Consider the following 22,517-nt stretch of genomic DNA (forward strand, 5'->3'; position numbering starts at 1 on the left):
GGAGAAAAGGAAGGCGAACGCGTCCAGAAGTGGTTCAAAAAAGGCCTCTCCATCGGTATCTCGTGCACGGTGATTCACTGCATCGTACCCTTGGAGATAGAGCATGGCTGCCTCATTCCACTGCTGCTGGAATTCCTTTTCGATGGCCCTCATATCGAGATGCGAATCGTCGCTTCCCGTTTCTCTCTCGTCACGGTCGAAAACGAGATCATCGACGTCCGTGTCGTCTGTCGTGGTGCTGAGAGCGCCATCGTCGCCTTGCCCATCCATCGCGTCTTTCCTTGCTACTTCGGAGTGCAAATCTTGGCATGCGTCTCGTCGTTCGTGTCTGTTTCTTGCCGCCTTCCTGTTTTTCTCTTCGTCTTGAGCGTCTTCAACGTGCGACGCTGTTCCGCGCGGGTCCGCGTTTTCCCCCCGCGCGCCTTCGCTCTCTCGCTCGGAGCGGCGGGACTCCCGACCCCTCGAGCCCGAGCAAGCAGAAGGCAGAGGAGAAGAACCACGAAACGCGGAAGCCGAAGAGAGAGGGGAAGCCGCCCCGTCGGCCACGCCGACGCTGGCGAGGCACTTGCAGGTTTCGAGGAGCCCGACGAGCGCGTCGCCTGCATGCAGGCCCCGGAAGATGCTGAGAAGCAGCGGCACGGAGGCGAAGAAAAGCGTCTCATCTGCGGAAGAAGAAACAGGAACCCAGAACGCGCAGGAGGGGCCGTGGTGAGGACAGGGCGTCGCAGTGGAAAGCGCGCAGGCTGGAAAGAAACAAGCGTAGCCACGCGAGACCAAGATCTGTGGCTGTCGCGCGAAAAATAGCGACACGTGGCAGCAGCGCGGGAGCGGGAAGGACAGAGAGAACGGGACCGGAGAGAACAACGCACCTGGCAGTTTGTCAGATGTCGAGGCAAGCGCCGAGGGTTGGGAGGCGCCCGGGGAGCCGTCCTTCTTCGGGGACGATGACGGCGAAGAGCGAGACGAAAAAGAGGCAAAAACGGCTGGAGGAAGGCCCACGATCCCCAGGCTGGTGCGGCGGTAGAGCGAACTGAACACGTTGGCAGCCATCTCCGCCTCAATCCAGTAGAGGGCTCTGTTGAGGAAAACCGGAAGAAGCGACAAAGGCGAAGCAAACAAGTCTCAGGCGGGGTCTACGTAGCGAGACAGCATGCGACCGAAGAAGAACGGCTGGGCGTGAAGAGAAGCGAAACGCGCGAGGATCGATGAAAAGCAAAAGAGACAGCAGACTTCAAGGGGGAAGAACGAGAGAAAGAATCCGATGAAAAGCCCGAGAAGGGGAGAGAGGAGGAGAGAGCGACGCAGAAACGGAGGAACAACAGGCAAGGCCTACCAAAGAAAAGGGCAGCCACAAGTCACGAGCGAGAACACAAAAGGTCCGGAGAAAACGGGGGCGGGGGGGGGGGGGGGGGAGGAATGCGTTCTGAGTGGTATTCTAACCTGGCGAAGGCTTCGCAGCTGGCAGCGGCGCGAGCAAGGAGAATGCGGTCCACGCTTTCGAGGAGCCTTCCTAGGGCCTGAAGAACGGCTTTTTGTCTGTGCTCTTGCGCTCGGTAGCGCTGGATCGATCGAGAAAGCAGAACGACTCTTTGTCTCCGTGCGTCGTCAGTCTTCTGCGAAGGCCCCCTCGCCACGTCCCTCTCGCCCAACGGTCCCCGGTCGTCGTTCGCACTCGACATGAGAGCCGCGAGAGACACGGGCGAGACCGAAGGAGGCGACGAAGCATTTTGCAAAGATTTGAGCTCTTCGGTTAGCGGCCGCAGGCGAGACGCGAGACGCGGCAGCGCATGCGAAGCAATCCAGGCACGCCAGGACTGGAGTTTTTGGAAGAGGGAAAAAACGGCCTGGCCAGAGACACGACACCCCTCAGAGCGGCAAGGATGGACGCAGAAGCTCGGGAACACTCGGCGAGTGCAGTACCGCCAGCGCAGTACAAAAAGTGGGAAATGAGAAGCGAGGGAGGAACAGCAAGAACAGGAAGCAAAAAGCCTGGAGGAGAAGTCGCGGCCGGGGTGAAAAGAGGCGAATAGTAAGGCAGACGGACTCAGAGGAAAAGAGGGAAGGGAATCTGAAAAAAATCAGAGCTTTTCATATTCAAGGAGTTGTCTTTCTGCCTGCTGGTGGGAGTGGTGTACATCCCTGCGCCGCTGTGTGTGTGTGTGTGTAGGTCGCTGCTTGGCGGAGGTTTCTTCCTTTTCACGTTTCGGCTCACCTGAAAGGCTGCCTGGCTGTCGCTCCTTCCATACGGGATCTCTCGGCTTCCCGTCTGTGGCCTTCCTCGTTCTCTCTCTTCTTCGCTCGCTCTGTCGCGCTCGAGGCGCTGCGCCGCCTTGTTCTCCTCGCCGGGGACATCCCGGACATCCCCGTAGTCGCCGCCCTCGAGCGAAGAGAGGAGGAGCACCGCAATGCGCCTGCCTAGCGCCTCGGCGGCTTTGACGGGGTCTGAAGCAGACGACAAAAAAGAGTCCACCATGTGGGGCAGAAGAAAGGAAAGCACCTTTGGAAGCTGAAGCAGGACGACGTCGCATGCACGGAAGATCGCCAGGCGCAGCGCACTGCGCCGCACCGCGGAACTCGAGACGGCAGCCTCGCGCTCGCGTTTCCGCCCAGACGGCCGCCGCTCTTCGTCGGAAGAAGAGGCCGAGGAAGAGAGAACAATCACTTCATCTGTGCCTCGCGCACCCGCGCAAGTGAGGGCAGACGCAGAGCGAGAAGATGACGAACGCTGAGACGATCTCTGCGACCCGCCACTCTTCAGCTTCGGCCGGCTTTTCTGTCGCTCATTCGCGAGCGGTTTGAGATCTGAGTGGGAGGCTTTTTCCTCCATTCCGGCACCTGCCTCAGAGAACGCCTTGGCCTGGCGTCGCTCAGCGGCCTCCAAGGTCACCAGCTGCGTCTGGAGCTGGTGGAGAAGCCAAGTCACGAAGACCGGAAGCCCCGCAGGCGATGCGCCGCGCCGTGCCGCTGAAAGCGAAGCGCAACGAGCAAAAGACAGCAACGCGCAAAGACACGAAACACAGCTGCAACCCGTCAAGGCTTCGGCCCTCAACCGCCGAGACGGCAGCGCACGCAACTGGAGACAAAAAGCGAGAACTAGAACAACATATATATATATATATATATATAGATTCGTTTCCATGTAACTTGGGAATGTAAGAGAAGCTGGTCTTTGACGAAGTGCGAACAAAATGTGAACATATGTTCGCATATTTGTAGGACCTCTCTGAGTGCATGCAATATGACGCACGCATGCCTCTCTCTGGTCTTTGTTTTCGCCCCTGTTCATGCTGTCATTCATGTGCTTTCTCGCTCTACTTTGCGATCGACGTACGCGCGTTTCCACAGGCCAGGGCCTTCTTCTTCACCGCAGCCACAGACCGCGGTCCGCAATCTCTCTCGTCTCCGTCGCCGCATCTTCCGCAGACTTTTCCGCGAGCGTTCGTCTTGTTCGTCCCTGCGTCTCGCCCGCTCCGTGGTCCCCTCAATCCCGGGGAGGCTGCGCTGTGGGAGGAAAACGACGGCACAGACGCGCTCGTGCGCTCGTAGGACGTGAAGCAGTAAGGCAGCAGGGCCGTGCGGACTTGCGGAGGAAACACGAGGCGCCAGAGATACGCTCGAAGCGACGCTTCTTCGTTCACGCTCGTCAGCGAGGAAGGAGACGCAGGCGAGAGAGACTCGAGGGGAAACCGTAGCAGAGCTGTCAGGGCGGCCGGCGTGAAGGGGTTCGATACGGACGGCGCAGATGACGAATGGAAGAACGGAGAAAGCGCGGAGGAAGAGAGAGACGGGGAGACAGAAGACGATTTCTGTTCCGCGCGGAACATCGCGACGAGTGAAGGAAACATCAGCTCGAGGCGCCCTGAAGCGAAAAGGCAGAAAAACAAAGACAAGACAGTCCGGCAAGTGAAGACCCCTCCTTGTGTGTGCGTCGGCACACCTTTTCCCTGGTTCACCAGGATCGACGTGTGCATCCTCTCAGGTTTTCCAGCTTCGATCTGGTTTTCTCAGGCTCGCTTTTGTGAGAGGTTCTCGACGTTCCCGCCTACGTCGCCCCTTGCGTTTTTTTCATATTTTAAAAGGCCACTGCGGCGGAGGCGCGCGCGCTGTCTTCCCGGCCGGTCATGCCCTGCCGCTCCGTTATCTCGTCGCAGCGAAGAAGAATCTTCGAGAGAGAATTCCGCTTTCTCTCCCCTCGTGACGGTCTCTACCCGCCTCTGTTCGCCCTTCGCCGCCTTCGGTTTCACTTTTATGCCTCCTGCTTGGGGGTTGCGGCTGCCTCTCTGTAGACGCATGCTCTTACCCGGCTCGGAGTGAATGTGAAAGCCTAACTGCCGCAAGATCTCCTGGGCAGAGCAGGCCGCGACTGGAAGCTGGAGGTGGGAGATCAGGACGCGCTCCAGCAGCCCGCAACACAGTTGCGCTTCGTCTCCGATTCGCCACGGGCAATCTCCAGTGGGTGCTCCAGCTCCAGCTGAAGAGGCCAGCGGAGCCCCCGAGCCCGCACTAGCCGCAGGGGCGAGAGGAGACAGTTTTGAAGCGCGAGGGGGGAGGAAGGGACTGCCAGAGGTTGCCGCCGGTGCGAGAGCAGAAGCCGACGGACAGGAAGAAGAGAGAAGCAACGCGACAGCGGCAGCGGAGACGGACAGGCTCTCCGGCTCGCCGCGGAGGGCGGCGAGGGATGAGGATGGCGCCCGAGACGGGGAGGCAGAGGGGAAGGAAGGCAGAGCGACGAGAGGCAAGAGAAAACCAAGGAGGGCCACGCAGGCGACAGGAAGAGCTTTCGGTTCCATCGAGTAGTCATCTGAAAACTCCGCGACGACGGCTTGACACGTCTCTGCAACCTGCGGAAACACCAGGAAACGAAGGGAAGGAGAAAGGGGACAGAGAAAAGCGAGAGTTAGGTTCCTAACTGAGACGCACATGAAAGGAAAAGGCAGGCAAGGGGACTGGCGAAAGGGTGCATCCGCTGTGTGGCGTGTTTCTGCATGGAGAAGGCACGGGGCATCGTGCGACAGTTCCGCGACTGAGGTCGATACAGTGACGAGGCAGACACACGCGGAGAGAGACCCACGCGGTCTCTGACAGATGTTCGGGCGTGTGTTGTTCTTTCCTGTAACGCGGAATGGCTGTCGACTCAGCCGGCAGATGCGCGCACCAATGACCCGGAAGGCCGAGGACTGCGCAGAAAACGGTTACAGACGGCTCCCCCCTAGACTCCTTCGTTGCGCATCGCACCAGAGAGAGACATCACGGGTATCTGACACGCTTTGGCACGTGCCTTTGCATCTCTTGACTTGAACCTCCCTTTTCCCGCGGTGTGTGCGTGTGCCGTCGCGTTGATGTCCCCTTTGGCCTCTGATGCCTCGCTCCGAGTTGCCAGGCCTCTCCAGCTTCTTTGACGAGCCGTCGCTCCGTACCTTCGATAGCAGGTGGATCGCAGCTCTTTCGCCCTCGACTCGTCTCCTTGCTGCGTCCACATCGTCCTGCCCGAGGCCTTTCTGGACGCGACTGCACACGGCGGAGGCGGATCCTGTTCCGCCTTTTTCGGTCGCTGCATGCACGAGACGCGTCAGCACAGTCCCGTATGCCAGCAAGAACTTTTGGAGCAGACAGGCAGCCGAGAGCCGCGTGAGGTAGGGATGAAGATCGTCCAGAAAGGCGGCAATCGCAGTCAAGCGCAGGGCGAGAACTTCGAGCGGATGCCGGCGCTGGAAGGAAAGAAACCGCCGACAGCGACGCACGCGACAGACGGCTTTCAGGGCCCCGGGGCCGGCCGGCATGCAGTGACGCCGTCCCTCCGACCGGGCCGAAGCGGCAGGGAGAGGAGGCGCGCCAGCAAGCGAGGAGAGAGACGCCGTCGGGCAAAAGAGAAAGGAAGGCAGGAGAGAGAGGAGGGGAAGGAGAGAAGATGGGGCTGACGGGTCCAGATCGCCCACGGACGGGGGGCTGGACGCGGATGACACCACCGGCATCTCTGGAGGATTCCCGTTGTCGTCAACGTGCGCGAAGAAGACATTGTCGCCCTCGTCTCCCGGAGGCTCTGTTGGCCGACGGTCCTGCGTGCTCGTCTCCCAGTCATACTGACTGGAAGCAGAGAGCGACGAGACTCCACTCCTTCCCGTCGTCTCTGCAGCGTCGCAGTCTGAAACAGCCGGAAACACTGGCGTGCAGGCTAGGGCTGCGAAGAGCGCGGACGGAGGGAGTTCGCCGTCTTCCCCGACCGCTTGACTTGCACGCCTGATAAGGAGAAGCACGAGCCTTTGGGCCTCTTGCATGTTCCACGATTCGAAGCTGCTCGCGCGTTCCCGACAGTCTGCACTCGATTCGGGAGTTTCAAAAGGCTCGGCAAGACATGCGCTTTCCTGGGGGTTTCCGCCACCAACCGTCGCTGGCCTCGGCCGAATATCGGGTGCCCACGTTCGCTCTCGCCCGCGGCGCGCCGTTCGAGTCTCCTTGTCTGCCGTGGCCTTGACGGCAGAAGAGAACGCAGGCTCTTTCAGCTCGAGAAACTCGCTCAACGTGTACAGGAAAAAGGGCGTGTAAAAGAGCAAAGTCGACGGCGAGAAGGATATGAAAAGAAGGCGGAAAGCGCCTAGATACACCTGACAGACATCGTGGGGGAGGCGCACGCGGCGGCCGACAGACCACGCAAGCGATCTATATGCAGGGAACGAAGGCAAGGGCGAGGCGGCGACAGCGGCACAGGAGGAAGGAAAGGATGAAGAAGGCGCACCGGGCGGCAGAGAGCGACATGTGGGTCGTGAGGCTGTGGAGTTGACATCCCCGCCGGACTCGAATTCTCCCGGCAACGAGCGGAGCTCCAGCTGCCGTTTGCACTGCTCAAATGCATGGCGCAGACTGTCGATGAGTCGCGCTGCATGCGTGCCGAGAAGGCCTCGATGGGCACACGCAATGCAGAGGAAGAGAGCCCTGAGCCCCCGCGGTTTGTCGAGTGAGGAGGCGAGCGCGTTTTGAAGTTTCGCTTCTCGCCAGCGAAGCTCTCGTTCAGGCGAGGTGAATCCTGGCGCGGCCGCCTGCGGGGCCGAGGGTGGCGAAGAAGCCGGCGCCATGCCAGGCCCTCTCTGTGTGCGGGCGTCTCTGTCGACCGACGCGTCGCCGCCTCCGTCCACAAAGATCCTGTCCATGGCGCCCAGCGAGAGGGAGGGAGGCGGCCGCAAGAGGAAAGAGACGAAAAACTGAGGAAGCTCGTGAGGCGAAGAAAACAGGAAAAGGTAATTTGAAAGGTACTGCCGCGTAGCTGGAGGTAGCGGGAAAGATGGAAACAAACAGTGGAGGAGAAGTTCTTCAATTTCCAGAAGGTGACAAGTAACAAAGTCCGCCAATCCGGTCGAGGCGTCTGGGGAAGCGATTCTGTCAGGAACGTCAACCGCGTCACAATCCTCCTCTTCACCTTGTTCTCCTTGGCCGTCGTCGTGGAGAGAAGTCGTTCTTCCAGCAGGAGTGCTGGGAAGTCGCATGCCCCTCCTGGGTCGCGCCCTGTCTCTCAAATCTCTCGATGCCGGTGCGGGCGTTGCCGGCTTCGTACCGACGGCTTTCGCCCCCACGTTTCCTGCAGTTTCATTTCCAAGGCCTTCTCCGTTCACACCAGCCACGCGCATGTCCTCGTCGATGACGAGGAGAGGTTGGGAGTCTCCCTCCTCTGACGACTGTGTTGCGTGGCAAGACGTCACGTTGCCCTCGCAGGCTCCGTCTTTCTCGTGGTTCTTCTTCCTTTTGGCCTGTCTCTCTCCGGCCTCCGCGCACGCATTCGGCTCCAGCCCCATGCTTCCAGAGGACCCGAAAAGCTTCTCCCGGGCATCAAGCAGAAGCGAAAAAGAGGCCCAGAGCCACTCCCGTCTCCCCGCCGTCCACGCCTCAAGTTCATCCCGACCGCTAGACGCAGGCGAAGAGCAAGCAGATGCGGCGGATGAGGGCGAGGAAGTAGCGTCAGAAAACGAAGGCAACGAAGACAGACGCGGAGACGAAAGGCAAGAAGCGAGGGAGTTGGAATGCGAGGACGCCCCACGCTGAGCTGTCCGAAAAGGCTTCACGCCTCGGCTGTCGGCGTCCGGGACTTCGAGCGAGGCTTCTGGCGGCACCTGAGAGGCGGCCAGAGCCCAGATGAGTCTCGCGAGCGTGAGGAGGAGAAGACGGTCGCATGCAGCGAAGCGCGATTTGTTTCTCTTCGCACAGTTCTTCGCCGCGCCGTCCTCGAGGCGTCGGCCAACCGAAAAGCGGACTCGAGACTCGCCAGCTCCTCGCAAACCTACCGTGGCGTGGGTTCGCTCCTCGTCTCCTGGATGGCCTCTCTCACTCTCGCACTTCCTCGCGGCTTTCTTCTCGGCAAACTCGTCCGTTGTCGCCTTCGCGTTTCCCTCCGCCGCTGCGTCCGCGAGGTCGCTAGGCGCATGCGCAGCAGTCCGCGGTCGGTCCCGGTTGCCTGACACCTTTTCGCCTGCGTAGCCTGTCTCCGGTCCGTCGACCGGCGCGGTTTGCCTGTCGGCGACGCGTCCCTCGATGGCGAGTTTAAGAAGCGCAGTGAAGACGGCTACCATCGCGGAACGGTCACGCGCGGCGTTCTCCCGGCCTTCGTTAGCTTCCGGCGCACGTGCGTGTCTCGCGCCTCGCTCCCGGTGAGCGGGTGCGCGCACGGGAGCGGCATCAGCCCCCGCGACGGAGTGAGGCATGTCCGGGAAAAAAAGGAAGACGAAGGAGGCGCAAATGTGACTCCAGTCGAGCGCTGAACTTGCGTAGAGCCCCGTGGCTTCTTGCAGAGCGCGAAGGTTGAAAGCGGAGTGAAGAAGGAAGCACGGAAGCAGCAAGCGAGAAAGGCGTTGATTGTCTGCGTCTTCAGCAACAACGCCGGCAAGACCAGCCGCCGACGGGGCACCAGGGGAGGACGCAGAGAGGAACGAAGAAGTGGCCGGGGTAGAATATGAAACGGAGTAGGAATCTGAAGAGGAAGGAACGAAGGAGGAGTAGGGCGGTGGGCGTCTCCTGCGAACTTGGAGGATGCGCGTGTAGGTGGGGGGACCGAGCAGAAGGAGAAGACAGCTGCGACGCCAAAAGGCAGTGGGCGAAACAAGAGACACAGGGGGCGAGGGAGACGGTGACAGCAACGCAGACGGCAATGGGGTCTTGCTGAGGCTTCTCCACCTGGAAGTTGACCGGCTTAGATCGGGCGAGAAGAAAAGAGAGAACAAAGTCTCAATGGGGCTCGCCCCTGCTGGCCCTCCGCATGCGTCTTCGCCCAGTGTGACAAGAGCCGATGGACCAGATCCGAGTCCAAGACGTCGAACTACGGCCGAGAAAAGGTGCATAGCGAAGGCGAGCGAACGGCCGCAAGACAGCGCGGCGGCAGACGGAGAGGCGCCTGCAGGTCGCGACACTCGACACGGCCCCTCAGTCGACAGGATAGACGACGATTTGTAGACAGAAGGGAGAGATGGAGACGAAGGGAAGGGCGAGAAGTCGGACAGACCTCGGTCGACGAGGGAGGCGCTGCAGCCAGCCAGGTAGAGCCACGCGAGAGCAGGTTTGAGGAGATGGAGCGATAGGGCGGCAGCGGGCGAGAGAGGAGACAAAGAAGGCACCGAGCCGGAGACCGAAGACGTTAAGGACGCCGGCAAAGGGGCGTCTCCAGATTGGCCTGTGTGCAGTTCACTGACGTCTCGCTCTTCGCACAGGAAACGAACGAGCGAGGGCGAAGAAGACGAGAAGCCCGAGGGCGAGAAGAGGAGAGACTGAAGGGACAGCGGGGACGAAGTGGGAACAAACGGCCAGGCCCAGCTCTGTCTTTGACACATGCACAGAGCGGTGAGAACGAGGGCTGTCCCAGGCTCCCAGGGATGAGGAAGAGAGGCGAGAGGGGAGGCGTGAGCAGACGCGGCGGGCGCGGAAGACTGGGAAGAAAGCAAGGAAAAGCCGCAGCTTCGGTGTGTCTGAGTTCCTCCCCGTTGCTCAAGGGCATCTGCCAGCACCAGCAGAGAAGGCGAATAGAGAAGGCACGGACCGCGAGTCGCGCCGCCTCTCCCGCGGCGTGTGTGGCTAGGACGAACCGAAGAGAGGGAAAGAGAACCGGCGGCGGAGGACGTGGACGAGGAAGAAGTACGAAGAGATGAAGCAGCGGAAGAGCAGACGAAAGAAGAGAAATAGCTGGAAAAAGACAGAAGAAGAGACAAGAGTCCATCTGGACTCGAAGACGCTGGAGGCGCCGAAGACGCATTCGAGAAGGAAGTTCGTTTTCTCTCGTCCATCGCTTGTGCACGGTCGCGTGCGAGATGGAGACGCTCGCCAAAGCCCTCACAGCACGAGATGCAAATGACATCATCGCCTTCGTCGCTCCCTTCGTCTTCACTTTCCTCAGCGACTGTCTCCTCTCTGTCCTTGTCGGCTGCGTTGTCTGCTGCGTCCTGAGCTTCTGCGTCATTTCGAGTCTGCCAGGAAGGCGCAAGGGAAAGCGACTCGAGGAGACGACCGAGACCCGTCCCCAGCACCAGAGCCAGACGAAGGTGCGGCACGGCCTCGCGAAGGAGACACGGGAGATTTCGGTCAGCTGAAAAGCGCGAGACAGCCGGAGCCTCCGGGAAGGACGGCGACGCCAAGGCGTTGCCTCCACTCTCTCTGGCGTCAGCACAAGGCCGCAATGGAGACGAAGGCGACCTAAGAGAGAGTTGGGAACCAGTCGATGAAGAGGCGGAAGTCCAGGCAGACGGAACGATGAGAGGATGAAGCAGGGAACCGAGGAAGGCGTCCTGGGAGTGAACGGCGAACGATAGCAACTTCCGCGAGGGAGACGCTCCGACCTGACCGATGAACGCGTTTTCGTCGGGCAACAGCCAAGGCCACGCTTCATCCTTTGGACTGAAGCCGGGTCGCAGAGACTCCGCGGCCTCTGTTTCCTTTTCAACGCCGTTCCTTTCTTGCCGGTCGACGATGACCTCCAGGTTGTCATTTTTCTCAGGAGACACTGAACCTGACGCACCACGATGGCGACGAACAGGCAATGAAGGCGAGGCCCAGCCGGAAGACAGCCGAGGAGGAGACGAGAGAGAGGAGATGGACGGGAAGAGGCCGTGGAGAGCAGAGAAGGATACCGTGCGGACGGAGAGTCGCAGAAGATGGAGGAGGCGAAATCCACAGCTGGTTTGTATTCTCGCGCTCTCAGATTCGAAGTCTCGCCGCGTGGCTGTGCCTTCCGCTCCCCCTGCGTTTGTCAGTTTCTCGTCGCGTCTGGGACCCGCCGAAAAAGAGGACGCATGAGAAAGGGAGGGCGGGGCGTCACGGAGCGAGGGGGAGATCACAGAGGCCGAGGCCATTGCGTCTTTCGGAGACAGAAGCAGAAGAGGCAGAAGCGCCGTCGCAATAGCATTCTGCTCACGCTCGCGTTCGACCAGCCACTGCTGCGAGCCCAGGAGGGGCCGCGCGCCTTGTCTCCTCGGTGGGGACTCCCGAGCGGCCCGAGAGACAACTGTCTCTGTTTGCTCTCGGCAAGGCACCGCCCTCGCGCTGTCGGAACTGAGACCTCCTCGCCCTTCGGGAAACGGCGGGGAACAGGAGAGAGGGTGGGACGAAGGAAGACGGAGCATCGACGAGACCAAAGCGCAGAGGAGAGAGACAGCGAATCCCAGAGAGGGACCGTCGAGAGACTCACAGCCAATGCGGGCGGACAGCTGTGGCGGAGGCGAGGACAGGAACCCTGAACGCTCCGGGGCTCGAGAGGAGGCTGTCGGGGCCTCCGACGCTGGCGAGAGGAAGGGAGCCGGCGGGAGAGGCGGAATCGCCACTCCGCATTTGGTGCAGCGCACGTCGGTTGCGAAGGCCGCACCGCTTGAAGCACCGAGATGTGCGCGCGAAGCTGAGAAGGAAGATCCACCGGCGGAGAGGCGTGGACAGCACGGCTCGGAGAAAGCCTCGAGGGGCGCGGCACACCAGGGTTGACGCGTCGTCGCTCGCCTCGCTGAGCTCGTCAGAAGAGGCAAATGCGGCGTGACGGTGTGAGGCAGCAAGAGCGCGAACGAGGCCGGAAGAGAAGCCGCCGCCGAGGAGGAAACGGAGAACGCGCCAGGAGAGAGAGACCCGGAAGAGACAGTTGGATCCCGAAACAGATCCCCGCAGCAGGGACATAGCAGCGGAAGTCTCTCTGCACTCTCGACTGGCGAAAAGCAAAGCTGGAATGGCTTTCCTCCAGTTTCCCCCGTTCTGCGCTGGCCCGACATTCCAGGCGCCTTAGCTCTATCACCGACATCGGCAGAGGTCCATGCATTTCCGTCCCTTCCGACGTCGTCTCCCTTCTGGCTAGCCAGGAGCGACAGCCAGAGCCCGTAGCAGAAGGGCGGCGGAGACGGTTCCTCGTCTAGGGTATCTGCGGTTTCGCAGTATCCCTTTGCTGCATCTTCTCGGGGCAGCCGAAAGAGAGTCTCCACCACCCGCTGCGGCAGGAGGAAAGGCCAGCTGGAAGCCTCGGAAACTGCCGACTCGAGCCTCGGCGCCGAGGCAGCCCGAGGATCGGAAGCCCGAGAGGAGGCGGGCAACGAAGGCACCTTTGAGTGCCGGGATGCGCCATGCGAGGTGAAGAGAAGGAAGAAAGGAAAGAGCAAAGAGAGCGCGACGCTGACGGCGGCAGGTGAGGCCGCATCCGGAGCGGCGAGAAAGCTGCAGCCAGAAACGAAACCGCCACGCAGCGGCAGAGACGACGTGTTAGAGAAGGCACAAGCAGGAAGCCTGTGCAACGGACCAGAGGAAACAGGAGACCTCAGAGTCGAAAACGACAGAAACAAAGAAGACAGAGAAGATGGTAGAACCACAGGAGATTGAGTCGAAGAGGATGAGGAAGGATGAGGGCGACACGATCGCCCGCTGCATTGCCTGCATCCGGTAAAGACGGCGAACGACGGCCGCACTACAAGGCGTGAAACGAAGCAGCGACGGAGGACTCGTAGCCGCCAGAGAGCGAGAGAGAGTTTGGGTGTGTAGGGAATGCAGAAAAGAGGGAAAGCAAAAAGACAACATCTCCGCAGATCTATCGGAGCTAGCAGGGGACTGCCAGAAAGGCCTCACCTGAGAAATCGAGCAAGCGCATTTCCGAGGCGTTTCCAAGCCGGTTGCCCTCGGTCTTCTGCTCGTGCCTCTCCAGTCTCCCCGTTCCCTTTCTCAATCCTGCTTGCGGCATGCGTCGCCATCGCTTCACCGCAAAAGCCAACCTTGTAGAGGAGACGCCCGATGGCACCAAGGACACAGAACTGGAGCAGCGACTCCACGGGAAGCGCGGCAGGGCCCGCTTTCTCTTCTGGAAGATCCGCAGGCTGCGCTGCCTCGTCGGGGATCTTTCCAGCTCGGCCGCCGTCTCCCTGCTTCGCAAGTCTCTTCCTGTCCCCAGCCTGGAAAGAGGCAGGCGCAGAAGACGCAGGAGGAAAGGCGCGAGAAAAGGCGCAAGGCTGTGGCAGACCCGAGGGGGAGTCTCTCGCACGCGAACCCGTGGCCGGATAGACCTGTGAAGCGAGAGAAGGAAGGCAGGAGAGAAAAGAGAAGACAGCAGAGAACGGGATGCAGACAAAGTGGCTATATCGCTCAGTGTCCTGGCAAGCACGTGTCCCCTCCACCCCTTCCTCTTCTCTCAGCAGAACGGAAAAAACTTCGTAACGGCACAGTCGCCTCAGGTGCGAATCTGGACTTGCTTTGAACAACAGGAACTCGGCGATCGCGAGGGCAACGACGAGGTAAAGGTAGGCGAAGGTGAGAGGCGTGAGCGACAGCGAGGAGCACGGCAACCCCGAGCCTGAAGTTTTGGTGGGTTCCGCGCACATCCCCTCGCGCGGTGGTTCTGCCTTTGTTCATTTCGTCCATTTGTGTCCTTCCCACTCAAAACGTGGGACACGGGACCAAACTTGTAAACTCGCCCGCCTCCGATACACTTCCCTGCTTGGTATAGCATTCTTCAGTCCTCTGGGCGTCTGTTTTGCGCAACAGGGGGCGCGTTGAAAAACGGGACGCCGCGTTTTGAGTTCCCATTCCTACCTCCCAGAGCAAAACGTCGAGACGCTCTTCCACTGTCAAGGAATCGTCGTCAACGACTGCATGCAGAAGGATCTTAATTCGCTCGAAATGCTCCGTACAGGGTCCGGTCGACCTCATCCAGGCCCTCGCGAGTCGGCGCCCGTGCAAGGATTCCTCGCGTTTCGTGCCGCCTTCGCCGTCGGTTGGCTCGCCTTCCCTTCGACCACCAGACGCAGGCGTGGAAGCCAAAAGAGGCGCGACGCCATCGTCGCGCCTGCGGAGCGCGGAGTTGCCTCGGCCTTCCTCCTCGTCTCCGACGTCTCCGTCGCGGACTGTGTTAGGCTGGGTCGCAGATTCCACGCCCGAGACCCGAGGGAACGCGCGGTGTCTCTGACTCTCTGCGAGAGCGCGAGAAACTGTCGCCACCGTGTTCTCTCTTTGCAAGGCCGCAAGCGAAGTCTTTGGCGATCGAAGAAACTGAGGCGAGAGAGAGACAAGCAGAAACCGTGGGTTGGGAGCGAACAGGGGAAGGCGCGGACAGACACCGAGGGAGGCGACGCATGCGAAGGAGACGAAAACGGCGGCAGGATGGCGACGCGGAGACCGTCGAGATGGAGAGGAATGAGAAAGGCAGTGAGTAACGGTGACTGAAGGACCAGCACGCCAGAGAGCTACGCAAATGAGCAACGACGGCGAAGGGAAATGAAGGGACGAGAGCGGGGGCAAGGCTAAACCCTCGAAGCATTTTTGCACAGAAAGAACCATACGTCCAAAAGGTCGCAGAGTCCCCGGCTGGGCGGGCTCTAGAAACGCGGAAACGGGGGAGACAGCAAAGCGAGAAAATGGATGCGAAAGCCGTAGCGACACCCGCACTTCGAGCAGAAGCGTGAGCACGCCAAACACCGATTGGAAGCTGAGAGACGGGCTACGTAGGGGTGAGCACCAAAGAGAGACAGTTTAGGGAGTTTGGAAACGATCATCAGCGCGGTGAGGGCAGCTGGAGATTGCCCTACTCGGTGAATCTCATGGGTAAGTTGGCGGCGAAGAAGCGCAGAGAAATTCGCGGATCCTTGGGGACGAGATGTCTCTCCTAGGGCGCCCTGCACTGTTGTGTCGAAGCCGGCGAACTGCGGAAACCACCAGATTGCATGGGCAAGGGGAGACCCAGAGGCCATCGGAGACGCCGAATGAGGCGAGAGACGCGGTGCGCTCGCGCGGGCCGTCTGCCAAGCTTGCAGAAGCCGGGCGAGGACATCTGGGGGGAGTGAGGAAAGAGAACAGGCAATGCCCCGCTCCAGCGCGTCGCCGCGAGTTTTTGGCCGGGAACCCTGCAGCAAAATCCAAACGCACGAAAGCGAGATCTAGACGGGGGACATGGACAGACGAGGGGAGACTGAAGGAGAAGCAAAGAGAGACACCGGGAGAAAGAACCGTAAGAGGTGAAGCACGGAGTCACCGACCAGCCTGTCTCGCCATCGTGAGAGGTCAGCTTTCCTTGCGCCCCATTCGTTTTCTTTGCTCTGTCCTTCGCGTTCCTGTGTTGCGCTCCCTTGCGCTTTTGTTTCGCCGCTTCCCCTTCTCGCTTTATCTCTCTGTCTACGGATCAGGCGCGCGTCTTGGTTCGTGCTGTCACCGTCCTCACCTCGGCCGACGAAAGCAATCTGGGAATGCTGGCGAGAAGCGACAGCACCAACGTACTGTCGGCCTTCTCATCCCACTCCGGCTCCGCCTCAGCCTCCGCTGCATCGCATGCAGCTGCAAGTCCTGTTTCTCTCACAGAGCGGCAGCCTGGGTTTTCGCGTGCGCGTTCCTCCGCCTCGTTGCCGTGCATGCGCAGAGCCGGCGGGGAAAGCAGGCGAGCAGCCAGCGCAATCAGCGCGGCTTGGAACGACAGAAATTCTGGCGAAATTGTCGCCGGGAAAGGCTGCGCAGAGAACGGCGACTGCCAGATGGACGGCGAAGCGAGAGACTCGAGCCGGCGGTGGAGAAGGCGGTAGAAGGAGAGGCGCTGATCTGCAGGGAAACGATGCGATGCCGCGCGGAAAACGAAAAACGTGCAGAAGCCACAGCAACAAAGACGGGAGCATGGAAAAAAACGACGCAAGGAAAGGAACGCTCAGCAAAGATTTGCCTGCCCTGTGGCAAGACGCCGGGATTCCAGGAGCGAGACAGAGGGGGGGCCGGAGCCTCATCTCTGCAGCCAACTCACACGTGAAGCCACGCCTACAGGATGAAGCCGGCTAGTGACGGACAGAGAGGAAACGCAGAACCGAACCGTGGAGTGCGGAGGCGTGTGATGAGAGAGGCTACCCCCGTAACACAGGCAGACACGGCCGGCTCCCCGTCTTCCGCGAAGCGGCTCGAAGCGTCAAAGGCCTCACCATTTGTGACCAGCTGAAAGGCGCCTCGGAGCAGTGCTTCGCAGTGGACGATGTTGGGGCCCTCGCAGCGAACAGCGCCGACGAGGGAGAGCGAGGCGATTTCGCTGCCTCGTCTCTCGCCTGCGGCGCGTCCTCGCCGGCACGTAAGGCCTGTCGCCTGTTCGTCATGTTCGTTTTCCTCTCTTTCCCGCTCCTCTCCGCTCCCGGCGACCTCGTCCTCTCCGCGTCCCAGGAGCAGGAGAGGCACCGCCAGGAACACCTCCGCGCGGAGGACAGGGTCGGCGACGGCGGTGAGAAGGAGACGGAGAACGTGGGGCAATTCCGGAGGCTGAAAAAAGAGCAAAACACGCACCACGCCCTCTCGGGCGGCCGAAGCGCCTTCGCACAAGTCGCGCCCAAGGGCTGCTGTGTGCATGCAGGTGCGGACGCGACGTTTCCATTCTCGGCGGGGAAATTGCTGAAGGCGACTGGAACCCAAAACTGAGAAAACGCAAGCGAGTCGCGATCACTGCCGGCGCAAAGCAAATCTCCAGCGAGCGTCAGGAACTGTGACGCATCTCTCGATTTGTCTATCAGGCAGTATCTACCCATGCAGGTATGTATATATATATATATATATATATATATATTCCGTCTAATTTTTATATGGATACATCTACTCATGAGCATCCGGGAGGAACACAGCCCCGAGGCAGATAGAGACCAGACATGTTCACACGTGGCTGTGCGGCTTTCAAAGCCGCTGCAGATGCAGAACACGTGCATGCAATGTGCAGCAACCTCTGTTTCTTGGTGACTCGGACGCACCACGGTCCACGCGGGCTTGGCACCGTGCGCTGGGATCGCACACCGCGCAGAGGTCCAGACATCCAGAAACCGAAGCGCTGCGTCTTCGTCAGCCGGCAGATCCTCGACTAAAAAGTATATGGACAAGAGGCGAGCTACGAGAGGCAGCAAAGGCCCAAACACTGAGGGTACGACCCAGAAGGCCTCGGGGACTCCTCGCAGTTTCCCTGTTTTTTCGTCTCGAGTGCTGCTTTTTTCCCCGCTTCCCGCTGGAACCACCGGATGGGAACGGGCTGCCGCCGAGCCAGATCGAGCGCCTCCTGGCCGGACGGCTTCTTCGCTTCCTGTCTCTTGATGGTCCTTCTCGACGGCCTGCCTCCGATCCCCCTCAGAGGCCGGCCGAGATGCAGACACGACTGCGAGCGCCGGGAGAAAAAGCGTGCGATGCAGAGCGAGGAGGAGCGTCTTCAGCCTGGGGAACCGCAGACACACAAGGCGAGCACCACACTCGCAGAAAGCGAGAAACGCATGCAGTGCAAAAACCGAAAGAGAGCAACCAAACGGTTTCAAACCGGGGATAGGGTGAGCAGCTACCGACCAGGCGATGAGTATTGGCTGCCGACCTACGCATTCCGGTTTCCACAACGTTCTATTCATCTTTGTCCTCCCTCTCCACAAATATACCTAGATGCCCAGGGACATACACGTATGTATATATATATATATATATATGAATCGGTCTCGATGTTCGGTACGCCTTCACCCTTGACGAGAAGCATGTGAGTGTTCTCTCTCTTTTTTTGAATCTTCCGTCTGTTGTTTGGCTGCATTTGTCGTGCGCACGTCTCATGCTTGTTTCTCCCGCGATTGCCCTCGATCTCTGTTTCTCTTGCGTACCGTCTGGAATAGACGTGGCGAACGTCTGTTCTGAGGGACGCCCACCGGGCGGTCACTGTCGGTTGCGAGGAACTGCATGCGTCGCCGTCGCCTCTCCCTCCACTTTCTGCGTCGCTCGACTCTCCTGCAAAATGCAAGACGAGCGTTATCCAGGAAGCCAGAAGCTGGCGCTCGTCGTCGAGACGCGTTTCCGAATCCGCCTCTCGCGCTTGCTCACCTCGCGCGTTTGCCTCTTCTCTCTCCGGCCTGTGATCTGCTTCGTCTCCGCGCGCTCGCTTGCGACGTTGCAGGTTCCGAAGGGCCGGGACAGCCGTCAGAGAGATGGAAGAATCAAACACATGAGAGTCGCCAGGTGCATGCATGCGGCTGGCAATCTCCGCCAGTCTCCCCAGCGCGCCCTCGATGGCGAGGCCACACAAGTGCATGCAGGCTTCGTCCTCCGCGTCTCCACCTTTGCTGGCAAAGGCTCCGCAGGCGCCTGCGAGAGAAAAAAGAATTGCCTCGTCCGTCGATGCGCTTGGGAATACGGACGACAGGAGCAGCGAAGACACTGCGAAGGGAGGAGACGAAGAGTGGCGGGACGGCAAGGTGCGTTCCGCGTTCGCCTCGTCCTCCTGGTCGGCTGGAGATACCTCGTCATCTATCTGGGTGGTTCTGGGGCAGTTCGCTCGCCTCACGTCGTCTGTCAAAGAGAAGGCCGAGCGCGACAACGAGTGCCCAGACGAGGAGGAAGAAGAACGAGCGAGAAACCAGGAAGAGAGAGAACCGGGGGAAACCGAAGCTGACGGGCACGGGCACTGTGCAAAGCTCGGCAGGCGAGAGGGTCGGAGGAAGGCGCACGGGGCGTCACGCATCGCGGGCAAAGAACCAAGAGAAAGCAGCTGAACTAGCAGTTGCTGAAAGAGAGAAAGCGCAGCTGGATGCGCTGCCTGGCGAGCGGGAGGAGGCTGAAGCGGACCGGCCAGCGGCGAGCCCGCAAAACGGTAAGTCGACGAAAACGACGAAAAAGAACTGGACGAAAGAGAGGAGGGCAGGAACCCAGAGGCATGGTGTTTGAAGGCTCGTTTGTCGGCGAAGGACAACGAGAGCAGAGTGCGCGGAAAGAGAGAAGGCCAAGACTGATCGATGAGACGAGACGGCAGCGGGGGATGAGCGGCTGCATGAAGACAGACCAGCAGGACGATCTGACGCCAATTTGAAAGAAGGGAACAATACCCAAAGGGTGACAAGAAGGCCCGCGAGAAGAGCGTTAGAAGCACAGCCAGTGGGCAACATTCCCGATCTTGCCACGGTGGAGCGAGTTGCATGAGGTGAAAGGCTTTCGGAAGTCGCGAGAATACCAAACTAGATCCTAGATCCATTGAATGCAGCCCTTCGACAGGCGACGGAAGTGTCCGGATGAAAATATACACACTCTCGCGTTCACGCCCACAGAGTGACAACGGCAGTGTGCCGACAGCCAGACGGAAGCGCGTAACATGACAACAGAAGAAACACAGAGTCAACAGACATTGGTCTCGAGAGGAACAGCTCATCACATATACACTTGCTAATTGGATACATTTATTCATAGTCTTGAGTGGACACAAATATATACACATATCTATGCATATATATATATATATATATACATGCAAACGTGGTGATGAGTGTGTATTATAGACTCAGAGACAGTGAACCGAAGCAACCCATAATATTCATATATATATATATATATATATATATATATATATATATACGGATGTTGGATATGACGCTGGATAAACAGATACGTCTGCATACCTGTGAACTACAGATGGGTGTGTGTGATATTCATCCGGCGACTTGAAAAGCAGTCGTCCTTACCTAGGGCAGCGAAGCCCTCGATTGCTTCCGCGACGAATGTCCCCATATCCACAGTCCAGTTGCCAGCAGCACCGGCCGCTTCGCCTTCGCCGCTGTTTCCACATCGCTGGTTTCCTAAATAGTTGTCTAAAACCTGCATGCATGCGAGGAGCGAAGCTGCCCAGTCCTCCTTCACCAGCCACAACAGTCGCGGAAAAGGATTCGCGGAACCGTTTCTCTCGCCACGATGTGCGCCGGCGCTCGCAGCGAAGGCCGACCCCGAAGTCGGAGACAGACAGACAGCTGGAGGAAGAAGCGGGGTCAGACAGGACAGGAGGAGCGACGCCGCTTCCGCGACACGACACAGGGCGCGCATGCAAAGGCCTGCATGCACCCAAAACCAAAGAGAGACAGGGACACACGGTCGAGACAGCAAACCCAGTGGCAGGAAACGCGCCGGCTCAGATGGCCGTGCAGCCGCGCAGGACCAGATGTATTTACCCCAAAGAGAGATGTATGGAGAGATGTGTCCTGAGTGGTATACACGTCGACGCTTTTAGAAAGCTGTACATACCAAGATCCATATAGATGCGTGTCCCAATATATATATATATATATATACATATATATATATATATATAGAGAGAGAGAGAGAGAGGTACGAGACAACAGCTGTCTAGACACCTAGAAAGATACATGTGAAGGCAAAGATCTCGGTAGAAACACGGACCGAAAGATGGCGCCAACCAAGAGATTTAAGCGGCGGCAAGCAGCACACAGGGGGGAGAGCATGAATGCAGGGTTTTCAGAGACGACCTCTTGAGCTCTGGACATAGGGAGGCCGTCCACGATTCCTTTGCGTCGCCCCCGAAACGCTGGGACAGAGAGCGGGAACACGAGTGAAACCTGCGAACGGTGGTGGCCGACGCGAGATCATTTGGCGAGTTGAGGAAGCAGCGGAAAAGAAAGGAACGAGGATCTCTAAGAAGCTAAGGAGTCGGTGGAGAGAAAGCCGCATGTCAAGAAGCACTTGCATTTGGTGGCCGTCAGACATGCGTGCGTGGTGAACTCTTCAAAAACGCTGAAGGCGCTGGATCGAGGCCAACGCGCGCTGAAACGCGGATGCAGCGACACGTGTGTGTCAGGACACAAAGGCCTGGAGATAGGCGAGAGCAAAAGGAAAGAAAAGGAGACAACGAATGAAAACAAGACAGAAACGACAGCGCGTGTACCTCGTGGGGCGTCGCGGTCGATCCGACCAGTGAGGACATCTCTCACGAACCGCAGGAGGCTCCTGAGAGTCACTGCGTTAGCCAGAAGCATCTCATCGTCTTCTTCATAGTCGTCGTCTGCATCGGATGCTTCTTCTCTTGGTTCTTCAGCCTCCGTCTCTCGCCTGAACCGCTTTCTTCCTGGCAGTTCACCTCGGCCTTCAAAGCGGGACGAGACAGTGGGAGATGAATAAGAAGACGCACCTGGACTCGAGGACGCTCCAGGCACAGACGAAAAAAGTTTTTTTAAAAGCGGTAAAACAACCGTGCCGAACGCCTTGTCAACGAGAGCAGCTCCTGATAAGGCCCGAGCCGGCTTCTTTGTTCCTCGCTCGCCGCCTCTCGGAGGAAAGGTCATGTCTCCTTGCGTCTTCGTGTCCGTCTCTCTCCTTTCTCCTGCGCTCGCCTTCTTCTCCCCCCGGCGTCCATCTCCTCCGTCCCAGTCGTTTGCGCTGCGTGTGGACGGCTCGCCAGTTGAAAGTCTTCTTCCACGCGTGATCGCGGTCTCGTTCCGTCTTCCTGCCTCGCCGCCGCCCTGTCGCTTCTCGCCGTCCTTCCGTCGCTTTTTTGAAAGCGAGTCGTGGGGACAGGAAAAGATCGAGAAGCTGCAAGGCGTGGAGCAAACGGCGGTGGAAGGGCCATCGCCAGGGGAGAGAGAAGAGCCGTGAGGAAGGGAATTAGATGAGCATGCACAGGTGAAACGGAGGCTCGAGTCAACAGCCTTGAGCGCGAGAGTCTCGGCGGTCAAACTCGTCAGGCCTGACACAGTGTGCTGGAGCTGCAGTTTTGCTTTTCTTCTCTCTTCTCTTCTTCGGGCCAACGAAGAGAGGCACGCGGAGCCGCGGCGAGCACAAGACGAAGACGAAGAAGATGAAGACGCGGAAGAAGCGAAAGACGAGGAAGAGGAAAAAGAGAAGGAAGAGAAAGAAGAGGAGGAAGAAGAGGAAGAAGCGAAGGACGATGAAGAGGAAGAAGAGGAAGAAGCGAAGGACGATGAAGAGGAAGAAGAGGAAGAAGCGAAGGACGATGAAGAGGAAGAAGAGGAAGAAGCGAAGGACGATGAAGAGGAAGAAGAGGAAGAAGCGAAGGACGATGAAGAGAAAGAAGAGGAGGAAGAAGACGAATAAGAGGAGGAAGAAGAGGAGGGAGAGAAGGAAGAGGAAGAAGAAGAGGAGGGAGAGGCAGAGGGTTTCATGAGGCCTCTGCCTTCTCCCATGGTGCCGTGACGGCAGCACAGCGAAAGGTTCGTGTCGAACAGGAGATTGGCACCAACGCGAAAAGGACAACACAGACGACGCGTGGGGGGTAGGGCAGAAGCAGAGAGACAAAAAAGAGGCGTGACCAAGAAATCCTTTCAGGACGG

The 22,517-nt window shown here is 59.2% G+C and overlaps 3 protein-coding genes across 3 annotated transcripts in view; 1 reads left to right on the plus strand and 2 right to left on the minus strand.

The window, feature by feature from the left end:
* Window positions 1-12,218, minus strand: part of NCLIV_0153 — a gene marked incomplete at both ends in the record, with an annotated part of 29,885 nt that extends 17,667 nt beyond the window's left edge. Inside the window, 7 exons of the mRNA XM_003881723.1 lie at window positions 88-662; window positions 866-1,073; window positions 1,491-1,925; window positions 2,141-3,115; window positions 3,408-3,896; window positions 4,269-4,793; window positions 5,418-12,218. Of these exons, the coding sequence (XP_003881772.1) occupies window positions 88-662; window positions 866-1,073; window positions 1,491-1,925; window positions 2,141-3,115; window positions 3,408-3,896; window positions 4,269-4,793; window positions 5,418-12,218 (10,008 nt within the window). The remainder of the gene's footprint in view (window positions 1-87; window positions 663-865; window positions 1,074-1,490; window positions 1,926-2,140; window positions 3,116-3,407; window positions 3,897-4,268; window positions 4,794-5,417) is intronic.
* A 2,580-nt stretch (window positions 12,219-14,798) lies between these two features.
* Window positions 14,799-20,259, minus strand: NCLIV_015330 (hypothetical protein; the record flags this gene model as incomplete). Its single annotated transcript, XM_003881724.1, has 5 exons — window positions 14,799-15,356; window positions 16,317-16,945; window positions 17,036-17,669; window positions 17,918-19,215; window positions 20,007-20,259. 5 exons carry the CDS (start codon window positions 20,257-20,259, stop codon window positions 14,799-14,801), a joined length of 3,372 nt encoding a protein of 1,123 aa, XP_003881773.1.
* An 823-nt stretch (window positions 20,260-21,082) lies between these two features.
* On the plus strand, window positions 21,083-22,281 carry NCLIV_015340 (hypothetical protein; the record flags this gene model as incomplete). Its single annotated transcript, XM_003881725.1, has 2 exons — window positions 21,083-21,144; window positions 21,912-22,281. The coding sequence occupies 2 exons, from the start codon at window positions 21,083-21,085 to the stop codon at window positions 22,279-22,281; spliced, it is 432 nt and encodes a 143-aa protein (XP_003881774.1).
* Window positions 22,282-22,517: the final 236 nt, after the last annotated feature.

Source organism: Neospora caninum, chromosome V, assembly GCF_000208865.1.
Source record: "Neospora caninum Liverpool complete genome, chromosome V".
Lineage (NCBI taxonomy): Eukaryota > Apicomplexa > Conoidasida > Eucoccidiorida > Sarcocystidae > Neospora > Neospora caninum.